This window comes from Hesperophylax consimilis, chromosome 1 (genome assembly GCF_061612785.1).
Source record: "Hesperophylax consimilis isolate HC1 chromosome 1, BYU_Hcon_1.0, whole genome shotgun sequence".
NCBI lineage: Eukaryota > Metazoa > Arthropoda > Insecta > Trichoptera > Limnephilidae > Hesperophylax > Hesperophylax consimilis.
In genome coordinates this window covers 19,708,849-19,730,594 of record NC_142836.1, presented here as the reverse complement: position 1 = coordinate 19,730,594, position 21,746 = coordinate 19,708,849, and the positions used below count along the sequence as shown (strand labels likewise).

At 33.7% G+C, this 21,746-nt stretch overlaps 1 protein-coding gene across 2 annotated transcripts in view; it reads left to right on the top strand.

The window, feature by feature from the left end:
- The window catches only part of dgo (ankyrin repeat domain containing protein 6 diego), a 136,669-nt gene that overhangs the window by 111,679 nt on the left and 3,244 nt on the right, over positions 1-21,746 (top strand). For both annotated transcript variants that reach the window (XM_089651226.1, XM_089651236.1), the window contains 2 exons: positions 13,513-13,614; positions 20,437-20,631. In XM_089651226.1, coding sequence (XP_089507352.1) covers positions 13,513-13,614; positions 20,437-20,631 — 297 coding nt within the window. The remainder of the gene's footprint in view (positions 1-13,512; positions 13,615-20,436; positions 20,632-21,746) is intronic.

Here is a 21,746-nt window from a genome sequence, read left to right as displayed (position 1 = left end):
ATTATAAAGAGTTTAATTACGTACATAACATTAATTATTACTGTATTGCAATTCTTATATTATCTTCTGGCATTAATAAATCATATAATCTATAATCAGTTGATGGATGCCCATTAAATATTAATTAATTAATGATCTTACAACAAACTGGCTACGCTATTTTTTCAATGGTCATAATATTATAAAGCCATAAATACAATATGTCTCGATAACGCAAACTATAAAAGTCTAGAATTTATCCTTATCGGATATAATATTAAATTACTGTATTAATTAGTTATCATAAATCTCAATAGACAAAACGATAAGTACCTATACTCATATACTAAATTCAGTTGTCGGTGCATGGATGCGTGATTTTTTAGCGACACCAAAATTATTTTATTGATTTTTAATGCTTTATTTGAAATGTGAACAATTTCTTTTGTTCAAGTGTTTGACAGATGCTTAGATGAATTAATATAGTGAAGATACCTTACTGAGACAATTCGTGAGATTTCATTAAAATAGGTCTAGTGTAAAAACTTTAGCGGAACGTTAATATGGCTATTTCAATCGAACACACATATTATTTGAATTACTATCCTTGAATATACATGTTTGGTTCGATTGGTATGACAATAAAGTGTCTTGTACTTTTATAATGATGTTTAATAGATGTCGTAATTTTTCAAGCATACTAAGATTTGAATGGTATGTCTATATTTTCCTGAGGCAAATATTTTTGTTACAAATACTTTCAGCTTCAAAAATCCTAAAGTTAAAATATTCCGTGATTTTTCACGGGTCTGCGCTAGTGTTATTTTAATTAATCGGAATTATTATATTGTAATTACCTACTTACACGATTCTCTTATCATTATTTAACGTGCTTCTGCATCTATGCAACCTACCTTTAGATCTGAGAATTCATAAAAAAACTTTGAATGTTTTTTTCTACATTTCAATGTCTATTTGCCTATCCACATAAATTATTATAATGTTCAAAAACATAGTTCGAGGCCAGTTGGTTTTTACATATAGCGGTTATGTAGGTATCCCATATCTTTTCTATAGAAATAGTTACAGAACTAGTTTACCTACCAGATATACACTTATCTTTATTGAAGCAAGACATTTTTAGCACAGCCATCATTATACAAAATCAGTACATTTCTTGTAGAAACTTAGGCCTCTTTCTCGCGTTTTCTGCTTTTGTGTAATATTTATGCGTCGTGCTTCATTGTTCATAGATTGATTATCTGACGATTTAACTATAACCCACATAAAACCCATCAATTATACTCTATAAATCTCTTATGTACGCTTTAATTATCCATTGTTGACAATGCTGTTTTTATCTTTGTAATCGAAGAAAATGCTAGATAATTATCGGGGAGATTAGCATAGAATACCTACTAACTTTGTGTATTAAAATGTATGTATACATTTTACATCTAACTACCTTCCAATCTGTATTAAGGTGGTAGATAAGTATCTACCCCAAATCTTTAACCGGAAGCCTAGCAGTAGGTAGTCTCTATAAAAAGTCAACCAATCTTTTAGACTTGTATCTAGCATGATGCTCGTTTAAATCAAAGTCGCTCACGTTCACTGCATTACATGCCTTTATGGTCGAGATAAAATCATCCCATTAGATCTGTTCATCTACAGATAGCTAGAGTACGGGTCTAATTCGTACACTATGTCTATAATTTAAATTTGCTCTATTACTGGTAAACCATACACGTACGAAGACTTATTTATTCCTATCGTCACATTATTCAAATGTGCCCATCGACGGGTAAATGATGCCGCCATTATCAAATGAGACGCTTCTAATACCATTTGATAAATTTATTTTCATTATATAGAACTTCACAAGTCCGTTGGTGTTCAGTATTCTACAGTTAGATTGACATTCTTACTGTAATATATGAATTATATATTATTAACTTGTGGTGTTGGACGTTTGGCGTTATTCTCAGCGCTAAACTGACAATTACGAGTTGTACCGCTTTGTTAAAATGACAATTATTTTCATTCCATAATTACTTAACATTTGCGTAGTATATTTTTCAAAAATAGCATCACTCATTACACCAATAAAGTTAATACAGGAAACTGTCGAGTAAGAACAACGGTAATTTAAATCCAGAAAGCGTAAATAGATTACAAAATTGTCCCTTCTCAGACTAGTCCGCAACCTTAAGAATACCTTTAGGAATGACGTAATTATGAAATTTAAAGGTGAAGGACAAGGAAACCTAATCTTATATGTTATAAATATTAAAATGGTTTCAGAAATTGATTCCGAAGTGGTGGATTTGTGGAATAACACAAATAGACAGGCGACGTAGAAAGTGAATGAGACAATATACGGTTGAAGCGTGCCGCAGATGACGAAAAGGAACTCAAATTATTAATGCCAAGCTTCATAAAGATGGCAACTGATGTGAGTCAGTTATAGACAATGAATAGATAATACACACTAGAAATTCCTTACAGTTAGATTTGTATGGAAACCAATATCGCCACACGGAGAGGAAACGATTTTTGCCCTCACGATAAATTAACTGGCCTTATTAATTAAACATCAATTTAATGTTTTATAGATTTGATATAATGATGATACAAAGAACTTTCAATGTAATGCAAAAATATTCGGATTTTCACGAACACGTGTTCCGACGTATTGAAAATGTATTATTAATTTACCTAAAGTATATCACGAAATTTGTTAATTTATTCGTAAGGCCTACATTTCCATTTTCAACCGGAATTACCAATAATTTGAATAGATTAATATTAAATTAGCAATAATCATTTTTCTCCTTGCACTGACTAGGTTCTCGCTCATTTAGCAAGCGCACTTACGCTTGATTGACATCGTACACCACAGTACTTTGCCATCCCATATGAATTTTAAAATGATGACGAAACACAGTTTGGTATTGGAAATAAATTTAAGGCCCGATTGGCCAGACTTGGACCACGAAACACGCCCGCGCCTTTCCTTTGTTCTTCTTTATTCTTTAGTTGTCGCATTATTGGTTTATTTTCTATACTACTTTTTGTTCAACAGAAACAGCAAATTTTTCCCTGATTCCAAACTCCAAATATGTGTACATTTAAGTTCATTGTACCGAAGTAAAACGTTTTGAATATGCTTGTAATGTATAAGAGCACCGACAATAAACATCCCCAGTATATGCCTACAATAAAACAAATCAAATTGTAATTTGTAACCAATTAATTATCCCGTAGATAGCTCTTATATTGAATACGAGTTTCTTAAAATCTACAATGAGTCTTATTACTACTAAACTAATATTTTATTAGTTCAATGAACAGTAACTAATAATAGTCATGCATAAAATGGTCTGCAATCATATTTGTAATTGGCTGATTTGTGAACAGCAGTTTTGTAAAAACAATCGCAAGGGTTTCTAATGAAATGGTTATTAGTGATATTACTCTCCATCTTTAGTTATTGGACAGAACATACTCCATCAAATATTTTATGATTTCTAAGAATCGCAGAGGTACTCAATTACATGGAATTATACAGGTAAGGAATGTGTTTCCTGTATATTAACTAGATGAAGGTATTTAATTGTGTACGTTTGTTCAAAAGTACCTACTAGTTTTAGTATCTTTTCTTCTATTCCTTGATAGTTAAAATAATATATTTTCCATAACCTTTTTCTGGTTGGGCCGGGACACCTAACATATACTTCGAAGAATCTCCCAAGCGTCTCTATCTTGCGCTACGTCGGTGGCCTCAGTTCATCGTAGACCAAACTCTCCTAGCACAGCGTCAGGGCTGGTCCTACGGGGGAGCAATTGGAGTAGTCCGCTCCGGGCGCCGAATTACCAAGGGGCTAAGAAGTTAAAAATACCTCACCTAACTCATCGCCCTTGAGATTACTGTTCACGAAAACGGCGCTACACTAAAACACAAATCATCTAAATTTGATTGATTACCTAGGCGTCTACTGATTTTAACAAATAGGGGCGCTAAATTTCATTATATTAATAAAAAAAAATCATCAAAATAAAAGTCAACGCCATCGGGAGTCACTTGATAAGAATTGATTAATTACCTACTATTTTAAAATTGCTAGGTTCTCCGTAACTTTCTCTATCTTCCTCCCCCCTTTCCAGGGCCGGCACTATGCGGTGGCAATTGGAGTAATCCGATCCGGGCACCGAATTGCTAAGGCGCCGATAGTACCTCACCTAACACAAAGCCCTTGAGATTATGCCCTTGGGCGCTAAAATTTTACTTGCGCCAGGCGCGAATTGGCTCAGGGACGGCCCTGCATAGGTCCCCTTCCCTTTGAAATTGACAAAAGTTTTCTGTTTATTATATTGAAAGACCTATGTATCTATATTGATTGTACTGAAAACAAACGATTTTATTTAATAGCTGCTCGGAAAGATTATACGACATATCGGTCACAACATGAAATCAATCATATTCTTTATTATCGTATTTTGTTAATTGTCTGTATCCAAAAATTATAATTCACGAATTAGATTTAATTCGATTCACTGTGATTGCGGTCATCATTTGAACATAATTAGAACGTTAGAATTGTGAGCATTTCAGTTTCCTCTCTGTTCAATTTCAAGTAATTCGGATATGTTTACCGTTCTCATGCGTTCAGATGCTACGATTATATTTCGGAAGTTTTTTTACTTTGACCGTCCCGCCAATTAAAAGAACTATACGCGTTTGAACCAGTACGTGTATTATTGACACGGCATCCATCAACACACATGCTCCGACATACATTTGCATAAGCAGCTGCTTTTAATTTTAAGCAATCTATCGCCTACTGGTTACCAACAGAATTTATTTTTTAAATATTTACTTAGGATTTCAAAAGAGTGTAAATAACTTTACATATTCTTTCTCTACGATTTAAATTAAACTAGCGTTATCAGATACCCTATGTTCACGAAATTTAAAAAATGTGTTTTTGTATTAAAAATACTTTATTTGAACTTTATTGCTACTTTAACACGAAAGCATGTCTATTAATTTTGTCGATGTCCTAAGTCAAATTCTCTTTAGTTTTTGTTTGAATTATGTATTACGCATAGACATATGAATATTAGTAGACCTGCCCTAAGTGATTAAAAGCGTATTATCCCCACTCCCCATACCGGTTCCATTGAGCCGGCTGGGCTCGCGTATGGCCTCAAATGAAATTTGAAAACGTGACGTCATCATTCTTGTGCGAACTATGGTCGAGGCATCATCGGTTCATTTTACGAAATAACACGGCAAAATTTTGACTTGTACTATGAAAACTGGTAAAAATAGATGTGAAAAAAGAGAATAAACCCAATTGTCGTATTACATTCCATATATAAGCATTATTTTACTTTATTTTAAGCATATTCACATCGTATAATATGAATCAGTTGTTACTATCACATCGAGAAACGTCTGGACGCGAAACACAAAGCTGGTTGGTTGCTGGGAAGTAAATTATGAACATTTATAAAAGTGTCTTAACTAAATACTCTGAAACTAACTACGACTCTGAAAATAGAAGCTGCCTTACTTTGCCGAATTTGGACTTCGCAAATTTGTTCATAACGTGGCGAGTAATTTGCGCTCCCATGTAAAAATGTCTATTCATTCAAAGCAGATTTTACTTTTAAGAAGTAAATGGTGATATTATAATGCGAGATGCCTATTTACTGTCAGATTGATTTATTGACGAATCACAGTCAGCTTCACTCCCTTCGTTCTTCAACAGTTGATTTTACCCCTCGCCCATATCTTCTCGTCTATTAATTCCTATGTCTGTGGTATTACGGTAAGTTAAAAAACGATTGATTTGGAGTGAGACAGAACGGATATAATGTTTCTTAGAAAAGCCATAACGTTCATTTCCCGTTGAAGCCATATTTATTATGGTTATATTTTTGATGGTTATATTTTTTATGGTTATATTTTTTATGGTAATTGATTTAGAGATTTGTTTCAAATGCAAAATTTCTAGACATACAAAGAAATACAATAAATATGTAATATTCCTGTATATTTTTAACTATGCCTCTTTCTGAAATAAATAATCCACCGTAAAAAGTCTTCGTCATGATTTATAATCATCATAGATGAGAGATCATGTTAGGTAATTTGCATCATTAGAAGTTGAAAATAATAATGTACCTATATACCCTACCCGACTCCAGACGTCCTTACCTACCTTTGGAATATGGATCCATTATTTTAAGAATGTATACAACGATACGCGGCAATTAATAACCATACATCTCTGTTAAAATGATTTGCGATTTGGACGGAACAAAATTTTGTCGGAATGTATGGCCATGTTTTTTCGAAGATTACATACCTACTTCATATTACTTCAGCTCAGCTCGTTTTGTAGCTAACTGCCTACTGCTTTATGTGCGGTGTTGGATAATAATGTTTTATTTAACAGAAGTAGGAACCTGTTAGATGAAATATTAGTGTTTTTGATATCCCTCGCTGGTCGCATTCCATCTTTATTTCAGCGCAACATAGAGCACAGCAAATTTAAAATTAACATTTCTTACTATACTGATTAACATAAATAATATGAAGAACGATAATTGAGACAGTCACTCATTTTGAAGAGTATATCAGATCCAGTGAAGTATAGCAATAGTTTACACCCCTTGGTAAATTACTTGCCGCTAGACGCACGAATATTACGAGCTAATTACCTAATACAAAATATTGAAGCGTGGAATTTAGAATCACTTTAGTGTTAGTAGGGATTGTGGCACTGGCAAAATCATTTCCTGGTGGAATCATCATTTTCGAATGAATGATGAATTTATATCTCACTTTCAGTTTCCTCACTTTCACTGAAATGGGTATTATTTGTGATAAAAAGATTAATTCATAATTAAAAAGTAGTTTATAATATGAATATGTGACCAAATAAACTCTGACAACAGCGCTGATATAGTGTGAGTATGTGACTAAGTATACTCTGACAACAGCTCTGATATAATGTGAGTATGTGACTAAACATACTCTGACAACAGCTCTGATATAATGTGAGTATGTGACTAAACATACTCTGACAACAGCTCTGATATAATGTGAGTATGTGACTAAACATACTCTGACAACAGAACTGATATAATGTGAATATGTGACTAAATATACTCTAACAACAGCTCTGATAAATATTCAATGTGAATATGTGACTAAATATACTCTAACAACAGCTCTGATAAATATTCAATCTGAATAAAACACGACGTGCATTAATTAACCCATTTTTTGTTAAAAAAAACATTTACTATTGTAAATGCTGTTACTACAAATTGTAGTAAAATAAAATAGAACAGCTTCACATTTTAGCTCATTTTTCGTAAAAAAGACGTGCACAACAACGTTGTAATCATTCACAGCTGTCGATCGTTCAGTCATGTTTTTTAGTGTTTAAGTACGTACATGCATTGTAAAGACCATAAAAAGAGATTTGAAAGAATAACTTGCCATTGTAAAAATAACGATCTAGAAGTTAATTAACTGCCACAAATTGGCTAATAAACGGTATTTTGCGATAACTTAATTGCTGTAGAACATAAATTAGAAAGAAGCTAGTGAAAAGTGTATCAGTTGTATTTTGTCTTGAGACGTTTTGTTTCTGGTAATTTAGTATTTATACGCGGATACCTAACCTAACATAACGTATTATCAGTTCCCCGAGGACGATGGCATAATGATGGTTAAATATGCTGATAGACTGCGTTATAATTTATCGTCTGTGCTTTCTTCGAGCCGTGGAAATTGCCGTTTGAAAGACTACCGGACCTGTTTCTTAGGAATATGGTCTCTCAACATCTCACAAGATGTGGTAATGAACTACTGGGAGAGAATCATCTCATTGCTTCTCACAATAGTAATTTTTGCAGTCTCCTTTTGATTCCCTATTTTGTGCATACACATTTTAAAGATGCCTTTGCAATTTTAAAGTGCAATGCGATAAGCAAAAAACACTACACTTAGAATAAGCCTCCAAACATTGGTGTCAAAAGCAACCCCCAAATATTTATTTTATATTTAGGTTTAAGTCGATCTGTTTACTTATTTGATCTGTCCTGTTCTAAAAAAAACGTTGCCCACAGACACATTTTTTTCGACAACTGTAAGTACTTGAAAACACTATTGAATTTACGCACAAAGTTCAGCCGTTTCTTGATTTGCCCAGTTATTAAAAAAATTGATTTTTTCGACTGTATAAATCATCTTAGACACAATATATTATGTTGAATTTATGTATAGTAATGATATTTCTTAGTCCTCCTCACTAGGGTGTCCTGTTTCGAAATGGACTGAGGTTATTTAAATCTATTTTGTTTGTCTTTCATATCGTTTTTTCATTTAATATCTTAATGTGGAAGGTTGTTGTGGAGTTTCGTTGCAAAATAAATATAGTTTAATAACTTGAAATGTTTTTGAATGTCATTTTGTTTCGATCTAGTGTGATGGATACGCGGTCTAGTAGAGGATTAGGTATTTTTGATTAGTTTCAATAGTATATTTATGGCAAATATGTGTAATACATTTGGTACGTCAAAACCCAAACCGAATTATTTTTATATTAAAATCAATAACTAATAAATAAAAATTCCATTTAATATCTTAACTGATTTAAATAATACGTAAGATTTTTTAAAGAATCACTTCAAGCAGAGATAATTTTATCGATAATTGACTTCATGCATAGGTGCTGATAAATATGTTTTTCTAATAATTATTCTACTGATATATTGAATATTTCTTTAATATATCACGTCCGAACATGAGAGCGTAAAGAATCATTTTCTTAGATTAATTTCCAATTAATAAACGCTTAAGCGTTAGAAGATGTGCTGCGAGTTCTTGCCTACATTATTCATTTATATAAGATTGATAATGAGCGAAGCATTTGAGTCTCATTTATTATCGAACTTACAGCCTGTTCCGTAATTTCCGTCGAGAGTTCAACGTGTTGATGCCATTAGAATCATAGCCGACAGACTGCTACGGCTATTAGAGATGGCCATACATTTACCTGTTCTGCTCCTTGCTTACCTTCAATTAAGATCTAGTATTTAGTAGACCTCGCGTCCAAAAAAGTATGTTTCTAATTTTCTCTAGTAAATCAAAACCAAAATTACCTCTGAAATCAGATGATCTTCTTTTATTACGAACCATATATATTTTAGGCAATTTTTATTTTTATTTCAATGGAGTTATACAATTTGTCCGATAGGTACCATAATATTGATTCTTACGATTCGTCAGCTCGTAGTAGGAACCACGATAATGTAAACTCTCGTGGGATGAAAAGGTACCTACTATCCAACCAGGGTGGTATAACTCCGATCGAAAATTGGAACCGAAATATTGTGACTTCATATATGTTTGCCTAACTATATCCACCAACGAAAAACTCCGAAAATCTATGGAATAAACTTTCAAAGTTTTTCATTGGTGTAGTATAATATGATAAATAGGCTCCGAATGAGAATTTTAATGTCTATTTATTGGCACATCTATGGTTTTTAAGGACAAATTTGTTTCATACAAATAGCCCGAAGTTATCAATCTATAGAAGTTGATTTATGTATCCAACAAGGGCACCATCTTGAACCGGTACCGTTCCCGCTTTCTCCTACATTCACTTTCGCTTAATACATTCTCTTGACACTCTATTTTACGCCAAAAACCAAAATCAAGATATCAGAAAAGTCATCTCTTGTTATTATGGAGATATTGGCGCCTTCTTAAAGTATTTTTTCATTATATTAACTTTTCATAGCATTTCCACTAAACTATATATTCCGTTGTCCATAGTCACAGTTAATGAATCAATGTCGTGAACAATTTTCACTTAAGTGGTGTAATTATTAAAGGCGTGCCGCTGAAGCTTCTCAATCTTTCTCACAAAAGACGCGCGTAAAAGAGATGTTACAACGGATCTCTCGGCGACAGAACCATGTGAAATATTTAATATAAGTATGTTAATTTTCATCGCATATTTTCCTCAGAGGCAGGCTAGTTAATGCGCCGTATCCGCCCTTCACCGCGCAACCAGATTGACGTTTGACTGACGCCATATTATTTTCACTTTCATGTGATATCAATCGTAACCAGATCCGTTGGTTTCCCGGAAAGCCATCGAGAGTTGTTAACATTATAATGTTCACCTATCATAGTATCAAACGGCCGCATTACCGCGTTAGACCCGGCAGACGTGCTATCGTCGTGAATCGGCCATATCCTGTATTAAACATCTTCATTACAAGAACAAAAAATGGACATGAAGAGAGTGTTATCTTACTAGTAAGGCGCTTTGGAAACATTTCGCCTTGGGCTACAGTTTACTTGAATTCACACAGTACTAATTTTTGTCTATGTTAGTCTGGTTTGAAGCATTCGCTTGTGATTGATTATTGTGTAGGTGTTTTATGAAAAAATGACTAATCAGTTTATCATCTATATTTCTACAATTTTAAGGCCCAAGTGTTTGAACTACTGTCGACGTTGACACAAATCGGAATTTAGAGCTTTTCTGTTTTTTTTTTAAATATTTGAACGGTCTCCGAAATTAAATAATGATTTTGAGATGGGTTATTGGATAAAGCACTAATTAAGTCTTCAGAATGGTCATCAAGATTTAACCAAACCCCGACGGCCCGAATAGGTGGTTAACAAGGACCGTTCAAATGTAAGTTTTTTTGAAAGGCGTTAATTGTCGATTTGATTCCGACGTCAATTTCAAATGGCGAATTTATTTTTTTCAATTTTGAAAATTATTTATTTCTATTCCCGTACACACATTTTACAGTTCTTTAAAGTTTAATGAGATTAAGTTACAGTAGTACAAAACATGTTAATAATCAGTAACTGTATGTAAATGGGTTAGTTAGTAGTAGTGGTTTGTGAACACCTCACTAAGAGAAATTGTGCTGAGGTGTTCGCATGTTTTAGATAATGTATTATCATACTATGCCATCGTAAATAAAACACAGTATAGTCCTTGAGAATCTCAAGAAGGAAACTGTGGTTCCGGCCGATCATAATATTATGTAGGTACAGTGTGCCTAGTACAATGTAATAAATATGACGAGGGTTCAAGTAACAAGACCTAAGAAGTTATCTATTGTGGACAGAGTGGCAAATTCCTTTGCTCTGAACATTTCCCAAATATACGAAAAGGTACGTATATATATTTATAAAAAGTAAAATTACTGCAAGTAATCAAAATTCAATGGGGTAGAAAAAAGTACGTAATGCAGTGGATATTAAATTAAAGGTCGATGTTTGTATCTGTATAACCAGTTTCGTAACACCGCTTCGTCCTTGTGTGCTCAGCATTGTAATTGATAGAAATTCCGCCAGTATTTTTTTACTACAACAAATATAAAATAAAAAGTCCCCTCCACGGAGCAAGACTTCCTTTCAAGGCAGCTGTGAGCCGAGTCTTTAAGCTGCCGGTAAGTAAACATTGTTGGCTTCGCAGCGGGAACTTTTCGTTTAGAGTACTAATTAAAGTTTCTTTAACATTACCCGGAGGAGTACAGCGGTATTAATTAGCTCCCCGGAGATACGAGCTTCGGATGAAAGTTGTGAACGTTTCTCTTCCATCGATATAGACTTAGTTGTTCGATGTTCTCTTCGAATAATTAAACCAGAGCAAGAGAAAGTGTTAACGCCTGGTGCCTGTAATTATTAGAACTCACCTTTTAATCGGCGCTTAAAACGTTACTTTTCGTAATTGGTTGCACCGCGCCGGAAATTTTTATTTATTTTTTTAATATTAACGGTACAAATAAACTAAATAAAATAATTAAATGTCACAGAAAACAAGCAAAATCAAACATTAGTAATAATTTAAACACAAGTAAAAATTAACTGTGGCATTCGATCATAAAATTACGACAGAAAGTATTAAATTAATACAAGCTCTAGAGCAGATACAAGTACATACAAAATATTATAGACAAGTAATAGTAGTTTAGGTTTAATTAATAATGATTTATAAAATATAATAGGATAGCCTTTTTGTACCTAGCTTCTGTGCAGTAATAATAATAGTTTTATTTAAGTGATAATATGTGACAAAATAATAACAATACGATTTATAATACATTATTTCCAACGAGTTTAACAAAACCCATTTCTGGAATGTGTCACTGGTTAATAAAATAAAGCGGTTAATAAGCTGGTTACATTTGGGAGGCGGATATGGGTACCGCCGCCCCGGCAACCATTCATTGGGTAATAAACACCTCTGTCATAAGTCACCCCAAGTGGTTGGCTACGTTAGGTGACATAGCAGGGGTGCCCGGATTCATGGGGTGAGGATTGCCTAGGTCTTGGCGGCGGATGCCTTTGCCCACGTACTGTGTGGCGGGCCGAATCGGGATAGACTGGTTGAGGGAGACATTTTTACCTCTCCAGCCGGACTCTTTCGATCGCAGTGGGAGGGATTGATTCATTCGTCCGTCGCTCCTGGACACATTAACCCTCAAATCTTCAACTCCTTCCTTTTCTTAAAAAGGGCTCTCAGGGCCTCCTGTGTGGAGGTAATATAAATAAGCTGCTGAGAAAATATTCTTTTAAAGCTTGTGCCAATGCTTTTTGAAAGTTTCAGGTCACTAAGTAATGCGTTGTATTGCGTGTGTGCAATGTATTGTAAAGAGTTAAATCCAAATTTAGTCATGTAAGTAGATGACGATAAGGGTACTTGATTTTATGATGGTGTTTTGTGCTGGTGTACGTCGGAATTAAAGGCTGGTTTGGTGTTGGTGTGTATTACGCATACTCAATTTAATAATTTCTTCCAAACAAATACACATTACAATCTATTGTCAAACATGGTCTGTCTGTCATGGTCACTGTCTGGAGCAAATGGAACTATATCATTTCCCAATTTGTAAGTGTATGTGGAAAGAGGAAAAAGATGAAGATAGGTGAGGGGAAGTTGAAAAGTTCCTGGTTATTCAGATCTGGTAACTGCACACGGCTAAAACCATTTAAATCATAATTTGTAATCTCTCACCAATATAATTCGGAAAGTACATAATACCACCACCCATAGTATCACTGCGAATTAAAGATTTCACTGAAAATTCTTTCGATATAACTAGTAGGGCGGTAGTTATAATACCTACTGCATAACTCAGCGTGTATAACTCATGTGGCGGCTAGTAGTTTTATTTATATATTTTTGCATTGAGTATTCCGCTGTCTTTACACTATCTCCACCATGTTTGCAAGATGATTATCACTCAGTTCCCTTAGCCATGTATTGCAAAAACTGAATGGTAATGTGATTGCATTTTTCTATGAATATTTCTAACAGTAAATTAACTTAATGCTTTTCTTCATTTTCTAGTAAGCTCTATACAACACACTAAGAAGAAGCACGTAAAGTGGGTGGTGGACAAGTTGGAGATTGATTGATGCACGCTGCAATTATTATGTTTATAAATGATAAGTTGATGATGTTGTTACAGAATGGATGCACCGCGCTGCAGAGGGCGGCAGCTGACGGACACTCAGAGGCTGTGGAGATATTACTTCAACATGGAGCAGATCCTAATCGACAGGACACACTGGTAAGCCTATCAAAAACTCTCAATTGAAAAAAGATCATTGTTTTACCTCTAAAGTAAGGTTCTAGTATGGCATGTGGAAAGACAAATATCTGTAGAAGAGAAACAAATTTCTGTGATCGAACAAATGTAAACGGAAAAATTATAAACTAGGTAGTTTTATATTATATATTATCATGATCTCGCACGTGCACATCAAAAATTCGTTTTTCATAAAACTTAGACATTTAATTTATTTATTTAACGTCCAGAGGGCTTTTGCATGTAGGTAGTACAACTTTAAGATGACTTTTATCTTCCAAAGGGATATTTTACACTTAAGAGAGATAAGGATCTAGAGTCAGTTTTTATTTCAAGTTTAAAAATGCCTATGTTCCTAATACTTGATCTTCATTGTTGTTATTATTTAAATTTAAATTTGCGAATCTTTTGCGCGGTTTTATTTCAATTGCTGTATAATAATGTCTAGCCATTTAATAAATAAAGATTCGAAATTTTAAAATAGGAAATTCATATGTCTTACGGCATATATTCTGGTCTAGTAATGTGTAATTTCTATCATCTAAGAAATTCTAAAAATATAGTACTATAGGATTCATATGTCTTATACTGATTTATAAATGTGGAAATTCTAACTATACAATTGTAAATGTTCTCCAAAATGCCCTGGAAAGAATCTCAGACTTGTGATGTCCCGAAAGAAACCATTCATCTGTTCTGAATGCAATTACTAATGTTATCCAAATTGAACCTGGTAATAAATTACAACTTTGTGATTCTTTGAAGGATAAAGAAACCATCCTGTCACTTCGAATGCAATCAACAATGTTCTCATAATTTGTTTTGACAGCATCGCCATTCCATTGTAAGAATATTATGTACTAAATACACAATTTGGCTGTCCTGAAACGGGAATCCTTCCCAGTTGGACAGACAAAGGTTAATTTTGTTTTGTATTGTTTTTCATTTATATATAATATATATATATATACAATATATAATTAACAAAAAAATATAACAAACAAAAATAAAAATACAGTGATCGAATAGGATAGTAGGTATTACGCATTATTTATTTATTCACAAAATTGATAACTTATATGACAAAAGACATAATTTTTCTATAACTATGGAATTTACAATTTTCCGTGGTAAAAATTAAAGACACACAAAAATTCTTCCTTATATTTTACTCAACAGTTTTTCAGAAGTACTTTGCTGATAGCGGTGGTGTCTAATAGCAAGTTTTTCGAGACCGTTGAACATTTTATTTTATACACTTCTCTCCTGATTATGGGTACTGCAAGGCTGTCTGGAGTTCTCCTCTTTTACCGTTGGTTGAAGGAAGAGGATGCGCAATACAGTATAATACATACCCGAAAAAATCAACTAAGATAACGAGTGTAGTTTTACTTTACTTCCAAATCAGTGACTTGTAATGTATCTTATAAGACACTTGATTGCAATTATACATACGGATGGTTTGATACAGTGAGTTTTAGATAAGGGTTATAAATGTACCTTTGTGATAAGCGACTATAGTCAATAAAATCGTTTATAGTCAATAAAGCGTTTATAGTCAATTTTTCAATGACAAAAATACCATTTCAATTGATGATTTAGGGTCAAATATTTATATGATTTCTCGGTCGCAATAAGCTTTGAAGAATTGCTTTGTTCCGGATCCAGAATCCTAGCTGTTTCACCCAATCTTAACAGTTCTTGTTCAGTTGACGAGCATTATTTTTCTACTATATAAGGCGTGTAAACGTGGTTTGTAAAAACAATATTATGTTGAATAAAAATACCGTTGTGACTTGCGACAAATAATGTATGGAATACGTATGAGTATAATGTGATTTGATTATACCGTTATCCCAGGTTTTATTCCATAAAAATATTCAACGAAGGGCCGTAATGTATGCTTTACTCGTGTGTTCGTAAATATGTTCAACATCAGTATGCCCGGGAAAATAAATGTTAAGGATAAATAATAGAGTAATAAACTCACTTACTCGTCGCGTCAATAACAGCGATTATAGCGCAAGAGAAGGCATGTGCTGGCTAGACCAGTGGAGTGTACGATGCAATGTACAAATAGGTAAACATACACCCTAGAAATTCATTCAAATAAACATAAACATCTTAATTCAAATGCATTTCACACTGATTTTACATGGCCATAAACCTTTAAAACCACGAGTCGTGTACAATGATATGGAAATGCCGTAAATGTTAATAAAAAATGCATATATCATGCCTTAGATTAATCGAAACACCGAGGAATCCAAAAGCAGCGTATTATAATAAAACAATTAATTGGCAAAACATATTTTGAATTCGCGTAAAGGTTTTAGAGGTGACCGCGCGTTGATGTTTTCTTGTGGCCACTTTTATCAGGAAGTTTTCAGGTAAGTACTAACTACCTGTACTATTGCTAGCTTGCATCTGGGTTATAATGGCGTAACCCACAATATCTTTTTAAGATTTTCCAGATCAAAAGGAATCGGACATAAAAAAAACATACCACGTTTTATTAATTCTACTATTTTTTTATTATAGCGACTATTTAAACATTGTACATACAAAATAAATATATGTATAGTAAATTTTATTTCTTAGTCCTCCACACTAGGGTGACCTGTGCTAAGGCGAACTAAAGTTATTAATTTCTATTATATTAGTTTTCTGTCGTTTAGTCGTTTGTCGTTTTTTCTGTAGATATGTCGTTTTTAATGTTATTTCAGAGTGTTTTCATTAATCTCTTTCAGCCAGATCTTGTTTTGTAATCATTCAAATTTTCTATTCGCTTTATATCAGGGGGAAGGATGTTGAATGAGTTTCGTCGCAAAATAAATATAATTTCTTTGTCCGAATGCGGTTTTATGAACTGGAATATTTTTTATGTGATTGTGATTTGACCTTGTTTGATGAATATGCGGTATTGTAGAGGATTCAGTATTTTTGTATAGTTTCTATAGTATATTTAAGCATATATTTGTTGTAAATTTGGTACATCAAAACTATTGAAAATTTCAATTGAAGGCGTCCTTATGCGTACTTTCAGTATGATGAAATATCATAATAAATTTCCCCTTACAGCTAACCTTGTTAGAAAACAATAATAATATTAAGTTTTCAACAGATATTTTGGTTGGTAATTAAACTTAACGCTTAACATTTTTCTTTCTTATTTTCAATGCACAATGGAAGGATGTATTTTTTGCTTCTTGTCATAGCCAAACAAGTTAACCAAGGCCACAATCAATTATTTTATGAGGAAGACATGATTAATTAGGTACTTGTACATCAAGTTAATTAGGTACTTGAGTTGGGCCATGTCAAGAGTCAGAATTGTAGAAGAACATGTATGAGACGATGTATGAATGTGAATGAGGTAAAGAGTGTGTACCAAGAACGAATTGTTTGGGCGTGATGGTTAATTAGTTTATCAACATAAGGTTAATAATTGTCGACTTATTATTTTGATTTTCCATTGTAAAATAACTTCATCGCCAGGCAAGTGCAATATACTCTTGATATTCAGTTTTTTTGTTTATGTTTCACATGAATGTACATCAAACACGTGTAAATACAGTTATCAACATTTAAAAACAACATGTACATTACGTTAAACCGTAAATAAAACTAGTTTTGCATAATGTAATTTTTTAGTTAAATTATTCCATGCCTTTCTTTGATTTTGGGTAACTACCTAATATAATGGGAATGGATCGATATAAACATCGATATTAAATTGATTCGGTGGGTCCGATATTATAATAAAAATGATTACATTAAATCTGTCGGTCCATTAAAATACAGCCGGTAGCCAGGGTGACCACTGCACCACTCCGCCAGTTAGCCGAAGCTACTCGCCCGTATCATTGTAGTAATTATAGGCTGCGTCACGTCGTGTGTATTAAGACGGTTATTTATAGTCCGATCTTATAGCCCGGGGGAAGAGTTTGTTTAAAGACTCGTAAATAACTCATCGCACTGGCAACACACGGTACAGACTGCAGAACCACCCCGCCCTATGGCCCGAGGAAAGTACTGGCCGTGGTCCATAGGAATATAATATAATAGATAGGTACGAGACCCCACAAATGACCAGGGCAAGGGTACCTACCCATTATCACATGCCATTCTCTGCTGTGTGTTCCCACACTGCTAACAGGATTTTTTGCAAGGCTGCGTTAATAAGATAGTTACGGAGATAATCGCTCGCTGCGAGAAATAGTACCACGCAGTATAAGACTTTGAAATATTTCTTTACACGCGCTTCGTTAATTAAGAAGGTCGATGATAGATTCGCATTAGAAAAGATGAAATTCACTAATTTCTGTAAGATTTAAGTAGACTCATTACTAAAGTCAGGATCTCCCCTCACTCACCTCATCTATCCTTTTCATAGAACATGATTTTCTATGGAATAGAAACCCAAAGTTGAATGGACTTCAACTTTCATTTTACAAATTGACCGTAGACAGTCATAGATAATTAGGTGAGAATGCGGCACAACTCTTGGATTAAGTTTGTAAACATCATAGAATGAAAAATTACACAAGAAGTGCCTATACTAATAATCCAAATACTTGACCAATTTTGGCCTTTATTTCCAAACTAAACCGTGTTTTCGAAATTCAAATGGGATGGAGATCTACGATTTCAGGCGATTGTAACGCTAGTTACTAAGGCATTTCTAGTGAAATATTCTTTTTTTTTTCTACAATTAATTGAATATAACTAACTAACTAACCATCACACCGTTTCCGCAGGGGTAGGCAGAGAGACGGACCGTAAAACAACTCAGTCTTGGTACACACTCCTCACCTCGTTCGTTTCACACATTCTGTTATTCTGAATCTTGATAATCTAAATATTTTGTAAAATAAAACTAACAATTTTCATTACTATTTGAGAAAACTACACTGATTTGAGAAAAATATATCTAGGGTGTTGTGTTTAACTTCCGAACCTGACTGTTGACTGAACAGGAAAAATAACTTAATTCTAAACATTTCACGTCCCACTGGGTCGGTATCGGTAAGCACTCTACATAAACCGAAGACCCAGCGCAGAAATTTCCCACAATGGCTGCGTTACAACCGTAGAGAACTTTACATTTCTGCGCAGTGTATTCGGTTAATGTCGATTGGTTATCAAAATTAAATTAAGGTTAATTTATTTTTTGGTTTAACAAAAAAAAATTGGCTTAGGTATTTGATACACACATTTAAAAAAATTTCCACGCAATTACCTCGCTAAGAGTTAAAAATAGCAACAAGTTCTTGAACAAATTCTCAACATCCTCCATTTATTTTTGCACAGGTATTCATTTTTCTCTAGTAGTTACCTAGATTGTTTATTTACCTGCATTTATTTTATTTGTTTTGTGTATTTATTTTGTACAATACATTATATGAATGCATTTATTAATTATTGCTTCAACTTATAAATAATCACAATCGTAAGATGTCCAATATAAAAGTAATTTTATATATAAAATTGACATCTTGTATTTTGCTTGTTACCCTTTTTCTAGATTTATATGTAGCGTAGGTACTTTTAATTACCACTAAATTTTAACCTACACTTTCAAACCGCCCACAATCACCCCAACTTGACACTGGCCAGAACACTCATTTGAAGTGTAAGGTAATTAAAATAGAAAGATTGAACTTATGCATTACCTAATAACTATAATTTTACTATGCACATAAACCAATAAAGAAAGTAACAACCGTATTAAAACCTGGATGTAGTTTGAAAGATGTACTACTCTTACTCTTTTCCTAACAAGTACTGCCAACATAGGTTTCAGTAAGTAGGTAGGTACTATGTACTATCGCTTCGCGCACAGGCGGCGTCACTTCTGAGCGGTGCCCCTGTGCTTACGTGCCATTTTCATCTAACGACTCGTCTTACATAAATATTTTAATTATATATTATCATCCCTATTTTTTGCCCCATTTACCCCTTGTGCGATTTGGGAGATATTCTTCAACAGAAACCCGTGGAGTCTTTTTAGAGATATATCTCCCAGCTTGACACGGTCTCATAAAAGTTACTAGTTTTGTATTACAGTAAGACATATTCAGGGCCGGCCCTAAGGCCGCAGAACCAAACGGCGCCTGACGCGAGTAAAATTTGGGCGCCCCTTGTCAAAACCAGTAGACGCCTAGATAGGTGATCACTGTAATCAATAATATTCAGATGGTTTGTGTAGCGCCGTTTTTATGAAAAAAGTAAAAAACAGCGAATTTATCTAGAATCGAATGAATGCGAAAATATTTTCTCATTCAAAAACAGCGAATTTATCTAGAATCGAATGAATGCGTAAATATTTTCCGCGCAACAACTTAATGAGTAAAACCTCAAAACGCTAATATTGTCTTCAATAAGTAATTATTAAAATTTTATTCATTCTAGACTTGCAGAAAAGTCAGTAGATAAAAATAAAAATAGGATATATTTATCCAAGACACTGTCTAGGTTGTATTTATTTCGAGTTATTATTAGTTGCGATCATACATAAAAATAGAAGCCAGTAAAAATATGCGGTGAGAAAATGTTGGTAGTTCTTATTCGAAGTATGCTACAGTTAAAAACTACCGAAGGAGATAGGGTCTTATTAGCTCAGTTGGTAGAGTGGCGCCCCGGCAATGCGAGGGTCCTGGGTTAAAGTCCTAGATGAAACCGTATCTTTTTCTTATTTATTTTTTTCTAATTTTCGTTTAAGAATCGCTAATATTGTCTTCAGTAATTGAATATTACAATAAAATTATTAGATATTTACGAAAAAATGTATTTATTTTTCAGCACGGCAACACCGCTCTGCACGAGGCTGCGTGGAAGGGGTACAGTCGTTGCGCGCGCGTCCTCTCCGCGCACTCCCGCCCCCACACCAGGAACCGCGGCGGATTCGCGCCATTACACCTCGCCTGCCAAAATGGCCACAACCAGACTTGCCGGGAAATACTGCTCGCCGGCTGTGACCCAGATATCCAGAATAATGTAATTATTCTTGCATCATTTAATGAATGGAGTATGCTTCAAAGCTTGGTCTACGATGATATTGTACAGTGTACACTCCATATTTCACGTATTTCAGCTAAATCTAAGGAAAATACGACATTGTTTTTCATGAAGACCCAATGAAAATGGATCTGATAGCATTTTTGGTCATTGTTTTCCCAACCGCCGCACTTTTAGGTGCAGATTAGAAATTACACTTCGTTTCAACAATTTTTGCAAAAAACATCTGTTTATATGCACAAAATAGGTTATTAGGTTTTATACGAGTAGTTTGGGTTAATTAAGTAATTTAAGGGTTATTTAGATTAATACGAAACTTCGCAAAACCATACTAAAAAAATCCAAAATGGCGCGAAAGTAACCGTTTTATAATATAAATTTTGAATAAAAATGGAATTATAATGCATCTTTTACCATCTATCCCGACGTAAATCGTTGTTTCTTGTAGTAATTAAGCTGAAACAAAGAAGGAGGTGTAATTTCCATAACCTGTGCCCATTATAAGTGCTGCGGTTAGTGAAATATATACCAATTTTTTACTTGACAAAATGTTTGTAATATACATACTACCACTTACCAGATATTTTGTGAACAAGACTTAAGATGATAATAATAATAATTGGATAATTTGTAGAGCGCCGTTTTTGTGAAAAATCACCTCAAGGGCGCTATGATACGGGTAACCTTAGCAAGAAAAAAGTATGGCGACGCCCATACAAATTTTTAAAACATTTATCAAAAAAAAAATAACAAATAATTGTAAAATCTTATTATCACCTGAGGATTTTTCTCCTTAGATAATTGAGATTACTCCTTGAAGTTTCGCAGAATGTGCATGAGATAATGAAATCAATAATTACAAAATAAGTTTAATTGGTATTAAAACATAACATATTGCAAATTAAAAAAGTTAATCAAAATGCAAATTTTGCAATTTCTTTGACTGCCTGCAACTCTCAATGGTAGGGAGGAAACATTCAATGATTATTATAAATTCAGCTAAAATTATGCACAAAACTATTCTTATTCAATATTTTTTGTGGATTTTGTTAGTGTTTCAACATATTATTATTTAATTATTTTCAGTAAAATTT